General features: G+C 41.9%; 1 protein-coding gene across 1 annotated transcript in view; it reads right to left on the bottom strand.

Annotated features, from left to right (window-relative positions):
- Window positions 1-14,759, bottom strand: part of plxna4 (plexin A4) — a gene marked incomplete at its 3' end in the record, with an annotated part of 211,080 nt that overhangs the window by 70,922 nt on the left and 125,399 nt on the right. The window contains exon 4 of the mRNA XM_034218841.1: window positions 7,117-7,245. Coding sequence (XP_034074732.1) covers window positions 7,117-7,245 — 129 coding nt within the window. The remainder of the gene's footprint in view (window positions 1-7,116; window positions 7,246-14,759) is intronic.

Consider the following 14,759-nt stretch of genomic DNA (forward strand, 5'->3'; position numbering starts at 1 on the left):
AATGATCTGCAACAGGAAAATAAATAAGAACACATGATTTCGAAATACACCAAGAAACAGCAGGAGAGAAAGATTGCGAAGACAAAGGTAACACATCTGAAAGGAGTAAACTAGAAGAGTTCTCTCCAACCTCGCGTGCCCCACTTAGTTGACATTTTTCAGAAGTGTGCCAGGCAGCAACACATCAGCTCTGTTCGCTTGCCTTGTTAGACCACATTATCCTGCAGCTAAACTGGGACACGACATAATATGCACATCCAAACACCTCCATAACCCACAGCTTCACAATAAAGGGGTGAGGAAGCCACACAGTAAGGGATGCGGTAAAAAGTTTCCCGCTGATAGAAATGAAAGGATTCTGGTATTAAACGTCTTTGATGCGAAGACGCGATACTTCTACAAATGAGCTTGTCGAATTTCCCTAAGGGGGTTCAAAACTGGAAAAAAGCACTTTTACTTTGAACGATCTCACCCCACTATAGTACACATTTTCAATAATTCACACTTACAGATCTGCTTTTGCTACGCTGCAGATAAATAATTTAACACCCAGTCACTGCACTTTCGAGCAACAGTTTATATGTGGCATGTACAAACCATGGTAAATGTTGAAAAAAATTACTTGCGCATAGAAACCATGTAGGAACATACTGGATACAATCTAACTGAATCACTGAACGGGTGCTGGCAGGAGGAGTGAATGTGTATGCTGGAGGCTAACGCTACTGCTATGGGAACATTGGAGGTTGGATTGAATGACTAAGACACCACAAAAACAGCCTGAACCGTTCCTAAATGCCCTGGAACCCATGTCAAGTCGCAACCCAGCACCATAGGAGTGTAACGAGCTTTCAAAATCACATTTGATTAAATTTCTTGCTCATGATCACGTCCAAGCAAGTTTCTTATGCTCCATTTGACTGCACAGTGTTGAATGTGCGGCATTGCTGATTCATGCATAATATACTATATAGTGCTGGTGTCTGCATTTCTAGGGAAACAAGACCACAGAAATGCATTTATGGTTAACAATATATCTTGTTAGTTTCTTCTACTATTACAAGAGGGATGTTACAAAAATAATTAATGTGCATTATTGAGGTATCTTTATAATGGTTGTGCAACAGTAATAGACATTTAGAGACAACTGTATATGTATTTAAAGATCTTTAATCAAGATCTCTCATGTTGACGATTTTATATATTTTTGCTGTTTTGGAAAGGGTGTACACTAAAACAGTAGATTGTCCACATCATGCAAAAGCTTGAGTGCTAGATTTAAATGTTCCTGTTAACTTCACTTTTTTACATCTCTATACATTACATAGTTAATGTGTGATTTGTACTTTAATTTTCAGACTGAACTTGCATTGAATGATCCCCCCAACCTCCAGTGTCCCCCGCCTCATTCATACCCAATGTCCTCCTCACTGTGGTTGACATGACCCGGTGTTAACAGGATGGTGAAGAACAGCAGCAGCTCAGTGTAACAGTGGGATTGACTTGCCCCTGTCACTCAAACACCAACATCCATAATCAGAGCCTATTCTATCATCTGACTGGCCTCTTTATACCAGAACATCTATTTAACCCGCTAATAACATGGCTTGTGTGAGTATGAGAGGGAGATACAGAGACATATCCCATTAGAGGGCAGCCAATCACTGGATTAATGAGAGACTAGGGGAGGAATGGTGGAAGGAGTGGAGGAATGGATTGGGGGAAGGCTAGGGGAAAAAGGACAAAGGGTAGCAAGAGAGGGTTGGAAATGGAATAAAGATGGAGAGAGCGGAGATGAAGAAAGAGGAACACGGAACACAAAAGGCTGAATCCTCATTCGCTTTACAAATCCCCTTAGAAATGAATAGGGGTGGCAGGAGCTGAAATCTATAATCCTGAAAGAAAACCAAATCTAACAAAGAGGACACAGTCACAGGGAGGAGAGGAGAAAGAAAAGAACAGAGATTGTAAGAATGAAGGTAGAGAAAAGTACTGGAGACTGGTTATGCAGTACAGGACACTGCATGTGTTAGTGTTGGGCTGCTATAGCTTTCCTCTGTAATGACTTTATAATGTGACGCAGACAAGCAGGGTACAGAGTGACTCTCAGCAGGATGTCGCTGCCTGAAGCAAGGTGTATACGTCTTTGTCAAGGTGCTTCAGTCACTACATTGGCATGCATTTATAGATCAGTATCGTAGTAGAGTCTGCACTGAAAAAGGCTTTGCTGACTAGATTAGAAATGACAAATGTTTATACTGATAAAGAAACAAAAGTACTCTGCCGGGAAATCATTATATAAGTAATCCTGTCTGTTTTCTTTCATTGACTTTGCGATAGAGGATTGTGATTGCAGTGAGGACAAGGTTTGCAGTCGTTTTCTGTTAATAAAAAGGAGAAACACTTAGTTTACTTTACTCTCATGAGCTGGGATCAGAAATATAAGCTACTCAAGTTGATCAATCACAGTAAATAAGGTTACATTTGTGTTCACCTTCGCCTGAAGCAGAGCCTCTGTTTGTAGTAGGAACTATTAAAACATACGTATCCACCTATTAGCAAACAGAGAGAGGAATAGCAGAACATTGTCTCTTAATGACTGCTTACTTCTCCCTGCTTAAACTCCTCTCTTTATCCTTCTCCTGACCCTCTCTCCTCCAACATCAGGCTGACCCTCTCCATCCTCTGCTGCAGCCAGGATGCAGAGGAGCTCTCTTGGACTGAAGGGAAAGGTTTCAAGGCTGAGAACAGCAGGAGAGAGGCTGTATCGACTGCCTCTGTTCTCAGCCTCCTGTTGTGGGCCCTCTGCTCTGCTCTGCTCTCCTCTCCTCTCCTCTCCTCTCCTCTCCTCAGCTCTCCTCTGCTCTCCTCTCTTTCCATCTATCACTGAGTGTCTGAGCCCCAGGCCCCAGAAACAGCAGGTGGCCTTCTGCTATCGACCCACTCAAGCTGCTTTAATAGCGTTTGCCACCAATGGGAATTAGAATTGTGTTTGTGTGTTTGTGCAAGCTGTTATTGTAAACCAGCCTCTGATCATGCAGGCAGTATGGTTATTCAGAACTGTACGGCTGACCACAACATGACCTTTGAACCTGGCAGTGAGGTTAATAAAAAACGCACGCAAGAAATACAAGATAACATTCATCAACATTATTTTTTCGAAAGATGTGATCTGTATCAGTACTGATAGCAAATGAAAGCCACATGTAATTATGTGGAACTGAATCATGTTAATATACTTTTTCTGTTTACATTTCTAGCTCATCCTGTAGACCTCTTCGACATTTAATAAAACTTGTCTGGACTTGAAGAATCAGCATGACGGGAAACAATTCCGCTCACAGTTTTGAGGGAAACCATCAGGAATGAATTTGCTGCAGAGAAAGCTGTGAGAATAAACCTGTAATGCTACATATTGTTGCTGCACATTTGAGATGAAGCAATATGCACTGAACTCCTTTAGTGATTGCTGACACAGCAGAGTATAAAACAACTGGTGGTAATAAAGCAGTGTTTCAGCTGTCTGAATCTGCATGAAGAATAAAGTCTACTGACATGAGATAACAGATCTGTGGTATAAGAAAGAAAGAAATAACAATACAAAATTGAAACAATTAGTTAAATAAGATCTTGCATTCATTCACTTCTACTTTGTTCTACTAGATCAGTGGTTCTCAAACTTTTTTCAATAATGTACCCCCTTTGAAAAAGAAATTCAGCCAAGATCAGCGCAAAAACAATTGTTTGGGAAAAAATGCCTATATAAAGAGGTACAGCACAGCGCTGCACCATCAGTGTCTGATTTATTAAAACAACAACAGTAACTGAGAAACACTTAAATGCTACATTTCAAATGTTTACAATCCATCACTAAATTCATGGCAAACCAATTTTAACATCATGCAATAACACTAAGACGACATTAGTTGCATTGAACTGATCTTTTTAATAAGTTGTACTTACAATGTAGTGAAACATGGGCTTGAGCTTCACTGAGGATCTTTGTCATGCTGACAGGGAGGCTAACTGCAGTTATTACACTTCGCGTTTTGAAATATGTGTAACTCTGTTCATATAAAACCCACACTGCTTAAACTTCCTTACTTTTCCTAAAATTAGTTTATTTATTTATTTTGGGGCGTGGGGAATGAAAAGAACAAAATATATGAGCATTTTATGAGCATGGGATTTTGACCCCTCATATAAACATATGCATAATGCTATACTTTGCGGCCACACGCCGTTGCCAAGCAACGCTTATTGTTTAGGTCCTTTGATAAGCAGGCAGTCATATCATTAACTAGAACTAGCTAGATCTGATAGATTTGGACATAAACGCGAGTGAAGTCTAACCGGACGCGAGAGAGAGAGAGATCAGGTCAGCTGCTGCTGACGGAGAACACGCAGCTCTGCATGATCACAGCTCCCCTGCTGTGTCGGACCGTTGAGTGGAGCAAAATACACTAAGAGTTAGACCTAACACACTTAGCTATTTCATCTACTCTGGAACTAGCTAAACTAGTTATACATATATTTATTCTTTACTGTCGGGTCACTTATTACAGGTTCAGCGAGCTGCACGAGACTGACGGGCTGTCAGGAGAGGGAGAGGAAAAGAGAGCACCCCGTTTATTTTTCCCATTTTATTATCCAGAATTACTGTAAACCTTTGAATAAAGTAGTTAATCTACTATTAGTAGTTTGTTTAAATGCATTAATTATGTTTTTTTTTCATTAACATAAAATAAATCTCACGTACCCCCTGCAGTACTCCAACGTACCCCTAGGGGTCCGCGTACCCCCATTTGAGAACCACTGTACTAGAGTATCATTTGTGTGTAAGTGTTGTGTTCATTAACTACTTTCCATATTTGTGTCTATGGCAATTCCCAGATGATCTTCCCTAAACAGTTAGAGGGGGTCAGCTCTCTAACTAGGCTATTAGGCTAATAGACTAATTACTACGAAGGCCTTACACACACACACACACACACACACACACACACACACACACACACACACACACACACACACACACACACACACACACACACACACACACACACACACACACACACACACACACACACACGGGACCACTATTGGCCAACAAAACTAATTTGGTTAATTTTTTTCTTCAATATATGCTAATTGATATGCAATTAGCTTACGTTGCTAAATTACAAAATGAAATGCTACATGTGTAACACGATGTTGGCGATTATAGCGAAGCATAAAAGGATCCAACATAATGGGAACAAATGGAAATTAAGTATTAATAATAATTCATTTGTTTTTCTGTAATATCTTCCCTATGCTCAATTACACGCACTGCAATTTTTCAAAAAGAGGGATAAAACTAAATTCTCCCTTTTGTACAAAAGATTAATTGGATGGAATTAGAAACCATGACAAAATAGCCTCTTAAATGTCCTTATTCTGCTAACTTGTGTGCCTCCCTTGCTTCCTTTCCTACTCTCTGTGCAGATGGACCGGCTGAGACCCATAGGAGAGACAACCAGGCTGCATTTGAAAGGGCATCTTCCACTCACTGCCTGTGTGATATTTAAAGTGTTATCAGGATAATCTGGACTCTTAAAATGTGCTCACATTTACACACATACACACAAACAAATTGCAATACACATTAGCAAATACTGACACTTTCATGGTGCCAGAGAGGTCCATAATACAGGGCGACTAGGCTATCACTGCCAACTAAACAGCAGCGGCCTTCTGTGATTACTGCTGGCAGCAGATAGAGAGGAGCGAGAAGGAAAATGATATCTTAACTCAAAGCTTTTGCAACATTATTCTAGCAATCACATTTATGCTGACCGAAAATGATGCCAAAAAAAGCTTGAAAGAGAGAGATCAACCAAACATTATCAAAATGCTGGCCACATTTTTGTTTAATGATTTCATGTGTGTGTTTACAAATAGGGCTTAACACTTTTGTGGGACTATGTAGTCATATCTTGCCCTGTCTTATTTACCCTTTTGTATTTTAGCTCTTATATTTCTCTTTTTATAATGTTATTTATATGGGTCTTTTTGTATTTGCCTTGCTGTTGCAAGGTACTATACAAATATATTTCCCATGCCTTGTGTGATGCCCCTGTGGGTTCATCAGTAGAGAGGAGGTGGTTGTCCTGTCTGTGCTGTGGTGATTGGTGATTGCAGTAACTCAGGGCACCTGGGTCTGGTGCCCTGCAGCTATTTAAAGCCTCTCTGCTTCTCCCTGCAGGCACCCCGGTTTTGTTGAGTATATTATGAGTTTCTTCAGTTGCTTTATTTTGTGCACTTAAACACTCTCACACACATACATGTCCATACAATCCTCACCCTGCATTTACATTACTGATACCACTGACATCCACACCTCATACTTTACTGGTTTTGATTTGATTTGTTTGTCCTAAATAAACACATTTTGTTAACCATCGACATGGTGTGTCTCCTCTTTGTTGTGGCCTTTTGAGCCGAGTCATAACACCTTGTCTTCCATCTATACATGTATAACATATAATATAAGTATACACACTCATAGCTTTGTGTCTCTTTGTGAGTAACATCAAGAGAAAGTGAAAACCCAACCCAGTGAGCCATGGCTGTGTGTGCATCTCTTTGAGCCCAGCATGTGTTATGGACTTTCCATGGTGCTATTTTAGCGAGCCGTTGCCTCTGATAGAGGTGTTCACAGTCTCACTGTGTGTGTGTCCATTACACTGAGTGCTGCTATTTCACTCCACATTCCATGCCATCAAAGGCACTAAGAGAGATAGTGTGGATGTGTGAATCTGGACGTGCCCATGCACACACACCATCACACACACACACATACAAGTGTACTGAGACCACTCTCCTCTCTCGCTATAATTCAACACATTTATTCACTCCAACTCTAGCCTCACAGTGTGTTTCTATAAAAAGACTTGGTCATAGCAGCAGCAGTCTATCTAATCCCTTTCTCTCCTCCAGCCAGGCTGTAATAAAATCCTCCACGCTACACCAAAGGTTATTGTAGCCTTTGACATGAGGAAAATGATAAATGCCAGTGGTTATGATATTGATTTAGCAGGGGAGACTTTTCATGTGTGTGAGTGTGTGTCTGACCTGGGTCTCAGACATGACATAGAGATGGTGGTGGTCAGGAGAGAAGGCCATGTCTCGGAGGATGGGTCCATTGTCCACCGCCTGCACAGTCTCATACTGCAGAGCCCGAGAGGAGCCGTCCACCCGGATCTGGGAAAAACAAGGAACATTAAGAATGAATGTATAAATACACAGTATGCATATGTTCTAGCACTTCAATTAAGTCCCAAGTATTACTATACAGAATGTAAATAATCAATAGAGTAAATACTAACCGTGCATAACGTTTTAATTGCGCAGAAAGTGCGCAATTCTTTAATTTAAGTAAAAGACAACTTAAAATGAAATAAAAACTGCCTCTCTTTAAGAAGAGGTTACAATAGTTCAAGAGTAATTGGAAGGGCTGAAATACAATAAAGAATAACTGTGGTAAAACAGAAGCAAAGGTAGAAAAGAATCACGTTGCCTTTCACAAGGAAGGTCTCTGCAATGGAACACGGTGACGCTTAGGACAATAAAGTGTGCAATCAGGGACCAAGGTATCATTAAAAAGGTACTTTTGAGAATTATTATAGATAAAACTGCTCATTTACCACACGCAGCCTGAGGATTTCCCCATGCATCATGGCTCTCTGTGCGGTGCCTGAGACGCTCATCTTTCTCTATCACGGTTTCAGCCATTCAAAAGTGATTACAGTAATTAGACATCTGGGCAAGAGGTGTGGCTTGCGAGCCCCTAGGTGTGTTTGCTCAGCAGAAAGTGCATGGAATTGGCTCTGTGCACACTTGGTGGTGTGATGGAAGTGTTCTGGCTTATGCCTGAACATCTGCTTACATCGTCACACACAAACAAACGCACGGGGTGTGTTCCAAATGATCCATTCTAAATCTGGTCCTCTGGATGTAATTTCCAACTAACACACAACTTTGACACATGCCTACCCAAGGAACTTTCAGCACCCAGTAGAATAAATGCTCACACACACACACACACACACACACACACACACACACACACACACACACACACACACACACACACACCACACACACACACACCACACACACACACACACACACACACACACACACACACACACACACACACACACACACACACACACACCTGTGTGGGCTTGTGGACAGGTGTGAAGCAAGTCTTGTTAAAGTTGTGATGACTCTTGGTAGCTCTTCAGCACTTATGGAGTCATGGGTAACAGGCACAAACAGGAGATAATTTGACAGGAAGCAGATGGTCGCGCAGACAGGTGAGACACTTCATGATTATTAAATAATTAATCAAGCCCTTTAATGTTAGGTTCTGCTATTTATTTAGCTATTTAGTGCACCTACAGTTTCCGAGTGAAAATTACTTATACACCTCTGTGATAACTATAAATAGTACCATTACACATGGATCTGTAATGATTACATTAACAACAAAAGCTAGCTACAAGACCTCTTTGCTAACATAGCCCAACATAAAGCAAGTGCAACAAGCAAAACATACAAAGCCAGTTAATATGACTCACTCTAGAGGCTGCTAAACCAGGCTCCAGTTATGGCACAACAATGTTTTGACCCCATTTTTTTCCACATACCATGAAATGGCAATAGCTCCAGCCTTTGACTGTATTCTACACGTTAACGGCTCTTCTATAGTCCTACAGAATCTCTCTTTTTGTCTTTGCTTAGACAATCACTCATTGTATAGTAAAGACAGTAACCTTAGTACACAGGGTACAGTTCACGTCCTGCCCTGCTCCTGCTGCTTCTACTGTACTCCAGTTTCACAACATGACATTTCTTTGAACAGGCACCATCTTTCACCCTCATTTCACCCCGCCCCCCTTCCCTCTTTGTTTCTCAGCCATTCTTCCTCTCTCGCTCTGCCTCCTGCTTGGCTTGTGTAGTGATCTGGATCTCAAAGGACCTTGAATTCTGTGTATCAAAGCCTCACACACTTTCACTGGGAACCATTGTATGCACTTGGGTCAGTTCTGAAGAAAAGAACAGAAGGCGAATAGGAGTGAGCCAAAGAAAAGAGGGAGGCAGGAAGAAAATAAACTTCCACGCGAGCAGGGGCCAGATTCAGCAGGTGGGGTTATCTAATCTGCCCGATCGGGCGGGTTAATTTGAGGCGCTGTGCATATGCGCATTGTACACAGCATGTGTGAGCATGTGAGTGTATGTGAAGATGTGTGTGCTAACCAACGCTATAAATTATAGAAGGGAAGTGTGAAGCCAATTGCCCCGCAGAGTTAAAGGGCAGAGAGTCTATACAGCAAAGGCTGAATGTACAGTTTTATTGTGCTGGGACGGATCCACGGTCACCAGGGAGCAGAGGGGCTTCGAGGGGAAGCTCCTGTACAGTATATTATCCCTCAATCTGACCACCAACAAAACAAATGAGCCACCAGGGAGTCACAGCATGTCCGCAAGTATGCAACGCAGGCACTCTGGGACTGGAGGGGAACACATTAGGGAAACAACTGATTTGAATCAAAGGCCAGGGGACTTATTCTAACAAGAATTGGTGCAAGTATTTAATAGCAGTTTTACGCTGTATTTATTTTTACTAACACAGCAGGGTCACCCTAGGGTTATACGTTTGAAAGATAGTTACAGCATGCTGTATCCCTCATGATATCAAACCTTGCACTTGAAAGAGAATACTACTCAAAAGATCCAGCTGCTGGGTGCATACTGTTGAAATAAACCTGAAAATAAACAGCTATTGATTTGTTTTAGTACAAACACTATCTACAAACAAAAAGCTTACTCAGCAGCGTACACTGAACAGATCCAATACTTCAATTCCTTTGTTGAAAAAACAAAGCTGATGATTATCTTTTTTTAATGAAAATACTAATCCTGGTTTCATTGTCAGCAACAGTAATTATCAATATATCGTAAAAAGTAATTTTTCATCAGCTTAAATTCATTAAGGCAGCTACAGTGGTGCCATCCAATATTATCTGATTCCTTTTCAACAGTAATACAGTGGATTAGCTGCTCTATGCTAAATGGATTACAATGCTAATCTCTGCTATCACATTAGCACTACACAATAGACATTCTCTGCCAGACAGACTTCATTTTGCCTCCGAGAAGTGGGGAGGTGAGAGAAGCAGTGGGCCCACATATAAATGCACACATACAAATTGGTAATCTGTTCACTTCACACAAGCAATTGCGTGTATAAAAACATTGGCATTTAGCATTTACACACACACACGCACGCACGCACACACACACACACACACACACACACACACACACACACACACACACACACACACACACACACACACACACACACACACACACACACACACACACACACACAGGCTGTCTGGCTGGAGCTTCTCATGTGGTAATGCGGGATCCTCTGGGGAGGGGGGCGAGAGTTACCTGTGCTTTTGACTCACAGAGCACACTTCCTCAGCCCTGCAAAATGTGTGTAGTAAACATAGCTGTGTGTGTGTCTGCCTTGATCCGTTTGTGTGTGTATCTGTGGGAGAACTCCCTGGTACACCTCAGATCAGAGAAAAATCCTGGTACTCCAAAAAGCAACCACCCTGACCATATCCCCCTAGTGGCTGTGAAAGATAACTACACTATCACCAACACTGAAAACAGACTTACACAGGGGCTTGTGCAGTGAAAATGCACTGTATGTGATATTTTATTTGACAACCACACACACTAAGATGAAATAGTGTTGATAAAGCATCTTTCAAATAATCCAGACCTTTTGAAATGAGTGGCTATCCAGCAGTGTTGATAAATCAGAAATAATGAAGATGAACCACACAGAAAAACATCCTAATTCAACCCTTTGTGCAGATGGTATTTCTGCTTTGAATCTGTCAATGAGAAATGACTTGCCCAAAGTGACTCTCCCTCTCTCCATGGGGCTAACAGCTAGCAGAAGGTGTGATGCATACAGGGAAGCCATTCCGGTGTGAAAACAACAGGAGGACCCTGTTCCAGTTTCCTCTTGGCACTGTGCACCACATAACCACATGGAAATTACAGCACTTCCCTGACTCTGCATGGAATCCATACTGGAGCAGGTAAAAATGCACTGTCTGAGTCTTTATCTTATCATACATATACTGTAAGACCTTTGCTTTAATAATTGATGTTTCGTTTCGGCATCGAGTAATTTACTATATCCCATAGTTTGTATCACGTTACTATGCCAATAATGTCAGTAAACCACAGAAACGTTCAGGTACATTTGAAACCTCTGTTCATTTTAGATAAGCCCCTGAAAACCAATGCCTGTGTCTATAAACTACTTTAAATTAAGTGGTGAGATGGATTCTCCACATTTCAGGATGAGTCTAGTCAATTCCAGGAGACTTTAAGAATCATGTTGTAGTCGTGAGTGCAGATGGCGGTTATGGCTAAGTGCAGGAAATACAAAAACTACCCCTCTGGAAAATACCATATTGGGGGAAACAGCATGAGGAAAGTGTACTTCTTAAAACATACAACAGAGAGAAATGTGTGTTTCTGATCGAGGACTGTTTTGAGTTCTAGGAGAAATGTGTCCTTGCCTGCCATGGCATGGGTTTTTGGGGTGGCAAAAGGAAAGCTAGTCACACAGAGCAGCAGTCTGTTGAGCATGGCACCCACACTAACACACCATGGCTGGAACACACACCATGACCAACATGCTGCATGGTGGACGCCAGAATAAGCTGCTGACTATTGTATCGCTATGGTCTGACATGGGTCATTCCACCACGGTGAGGCGGGTTGGCTGGGGCAGAATGTCATCCAAAGTCGCACAGCATGCTGGGAAACTTAAATTACCACAACATTTGTGTGAGGAATTCCACCAAATCCCTGAAACGTGCATGGGCAAACCCAGTGTCAGTGCCAGTATTTCTGCAGCCAAAAAGGGTCACAAACGTTTCTTCTGATGGATATCCACATAGTAAAATGATTAGCATTGCTGTAAAGTGTACTTACAATAGAATGCTTAACAATAAGCCATTTATGTTTGGAGTACTGCAGCATAAAAGTAAAAAAGGGTGCAATCACCAATGCAAGTTACATGAATTGTATTTGGTAACTGAAAACAAAGGTACTTCCCAGTTGAATTAACATACCACACTTCCAAAGCTGTATATACAATTAGTTGCAAACATTAATGATTACAGATATTTCTTACAAATATTAACTCTTAAATAACCAATACAAATAAAATAAACCAGCTGCTGTTAACTTTTGCACTCAAACAGGATCACATTACTTGATCCAGCTAAAATAATAGCCAAAACAAAAAAACAAAAAAAATACCCAACTGTTATTCTTTGAAAGCTTTGATTTCAGTGGATTTGATTAATTTCAACAAACTAGTTACATCTTTCCGCTAGCTAATTTTCAACAGTCAAAACTAATTGTGGGAACAGGGGTCTCCTGGGGTCTCTTCTTTAAGCCCCTGGGTCCTTATCCTGTTCAAGATATCAATCAGGAACATTTTGGAGCAGCAACAGCATAGCCGCATGCCAAATGCCGCTGTACTGTAATCCAACCTGCCACACTTTGCTCAGGTTTCAGAGTGTGAGCTATCCAACCAGGCAAGGTAGGACATGCACTAAGAATCTGGAGAGAGAGACAGCCAGACAACTGAGAGGAACATCCACTGTGAAAGAGAAAAGACACAACGTATCGCCACTACATAATGGCAATGTGTCTCTGCACGTATTCTATTCATACCGGCAGCAATACAATGGTGGCTGTCTGATTGCCCAAGTCTGTCCAGCTCCCTGAAACATATGGCAGACAGAGAGAACAGAGAGGGGTGAGGGTGGGGGGGAAAGGAGGCGGATTGTGTCAATCAATGCCAGGACAAACCCTCCACTTCCACATTCAGAGCATCAATATATAGCTTCAGGCGAGATGGACTGGTGCGAGGCTAGTGGGGGAGTGTGGATGATTTGACATTAATCTCAGGGTATTAACGAGGATGTGGCACAGTAATGTGGGATGCCAGCTTGATCGTGCAGGATTGCTGGAGAGAACCACATGATTATTAATCGCCGAGGAGTTATTATTCACAGTAAAAGATGGACACATGTTTTCATTCTGTCTGAAAGGAAGAGTTGCCAGAGAGGAAGGCCCTCATGTGCTTTCTGAAACATGTACTGCAGGTGACACGTAATGCCATGGTACTTCTACATCGACAATGTCTTTTGGCATGCTGTTTTATGTGTAATTACAAGCTATAATGGAGACATCTTGCAGTTATCCAAAAGGAACAACATGAACTCGATGCTTTATGGCTTTCCTTGAAGGAAGTCAAATGTTCCTTCTCCTCCTTGCGGCTCGTGAAATAGGAGGATGAGTGGTCAGAGTGGAACTGAACTCATTTGGTGCTTAATCCACTATTGTCTGTTTAATGTTTGTGCATATCTGCGCACAGCAAGATTTGAATGAATGCATTTCCCCCCATGTCTGCACTGCTCTGTGGGTGCAAACCAGGGACATGTCATTGTTAGCAGGGAAGTAACTACAGAGACTTGTGTTAGTGGTGAACCTGAGTAGATATCTGACCTCCGTAACAGCCCTCCTGTTGGGTTTGCTTTTATTTAGGTCAATCCTCAGTAGATGTTTGATTTGGCTCGGATGTTAAGGGACGGGAGGTTCTAAAAACATCTGTAAAGTAAGTTAGGTTAAAGTGGTTTATGTAAGAAAAATATCTGGCCTTGGTGTGACTGAGTCAATACATCAGCAATAAATGGTAACTGAAGAGCGTAAGAAGAAAAAACAATAATACATTTTAAGTTGTGTGAGGAAGGGAATGAGGCACTTTGTTTCTATGGCTGCCTCTTCAGTCTCCACCACCTCACATCTGGGATCTGACACTAAAGCAGACGGGCCCCGGGGGAACCCCTGGCTCAGTGACTGACCGCTGTGGCATTAAAGGTGTGCTACCCGTTAGCCTGCAGCTTCACGCGGCCTACTAATCTAACCTTATCCCCTGCTGAGAGATAGACAGGAAAATCAGGCAGAGGGGCAAAGAGAAGGACGAAAATGTTATTGTGAGGGATGATGGTGTTGGACGTGAAAGGGGACAAGTGTCTGGAGGCTTCCTAAATCATTTCTCTCCCTGCTCTCTTCCACTCCCTCAATCTCCCCCATGGCTTCAAAGGGTGAGTGGCAGGTCTCCCTGCTATCATTCCCTTCACTGCTCAGCTGCCTCGGAGCACTGTGACCAGGCGGGGGGCTAACAGCTCAGCTTCTGTTGCTCATTTCCCTCCTCCTCTGTTGCCCCTCTCTCCCAATTGGCTGCTCTGTCTCAATCTGTATGTCATCAGGTTGACTAAAATACCTACAGGTTAACGGCCAATGCATTACTTTTTGTTATTTTCAAAATCTCATCTTCATATGTTTGTAGCAGATTATATTTTTCTGCAGCTTGGACAATTGTTTTCTACATTGTCTTTCATTTATCCACCCTCTTTTGATTGTGCTTACATATTTTAATTCATCCAATATTGAAATACTTAACCGTCAGATGTGCTCGGTAATAAATCAAATGTGCAGACTTGAGTAGATTTGTTGTCATTTTTTATCTACAAAATCCCCGACCCAATCCTCTTTCACTGTCTCATTAGAGCCCCAGCAGGGTGTTAGAGGCGACA

This window comes from Gymnodraco acuticeps, unplaced genomic scaffold, assembly GCF_902827175.1.
Source record: "Gymnodraco acuticeps unplaced genomic scaffold, fGymAcu1.1, whole genome shotgun sequence".
Classification (NCBI taxonomy): Eukaryota; Metazoa; Chordata; class Actinopteri; order Perciformes; family Bathydraconidae; genus Gymnodraco; species Gymnodraco acuticeps.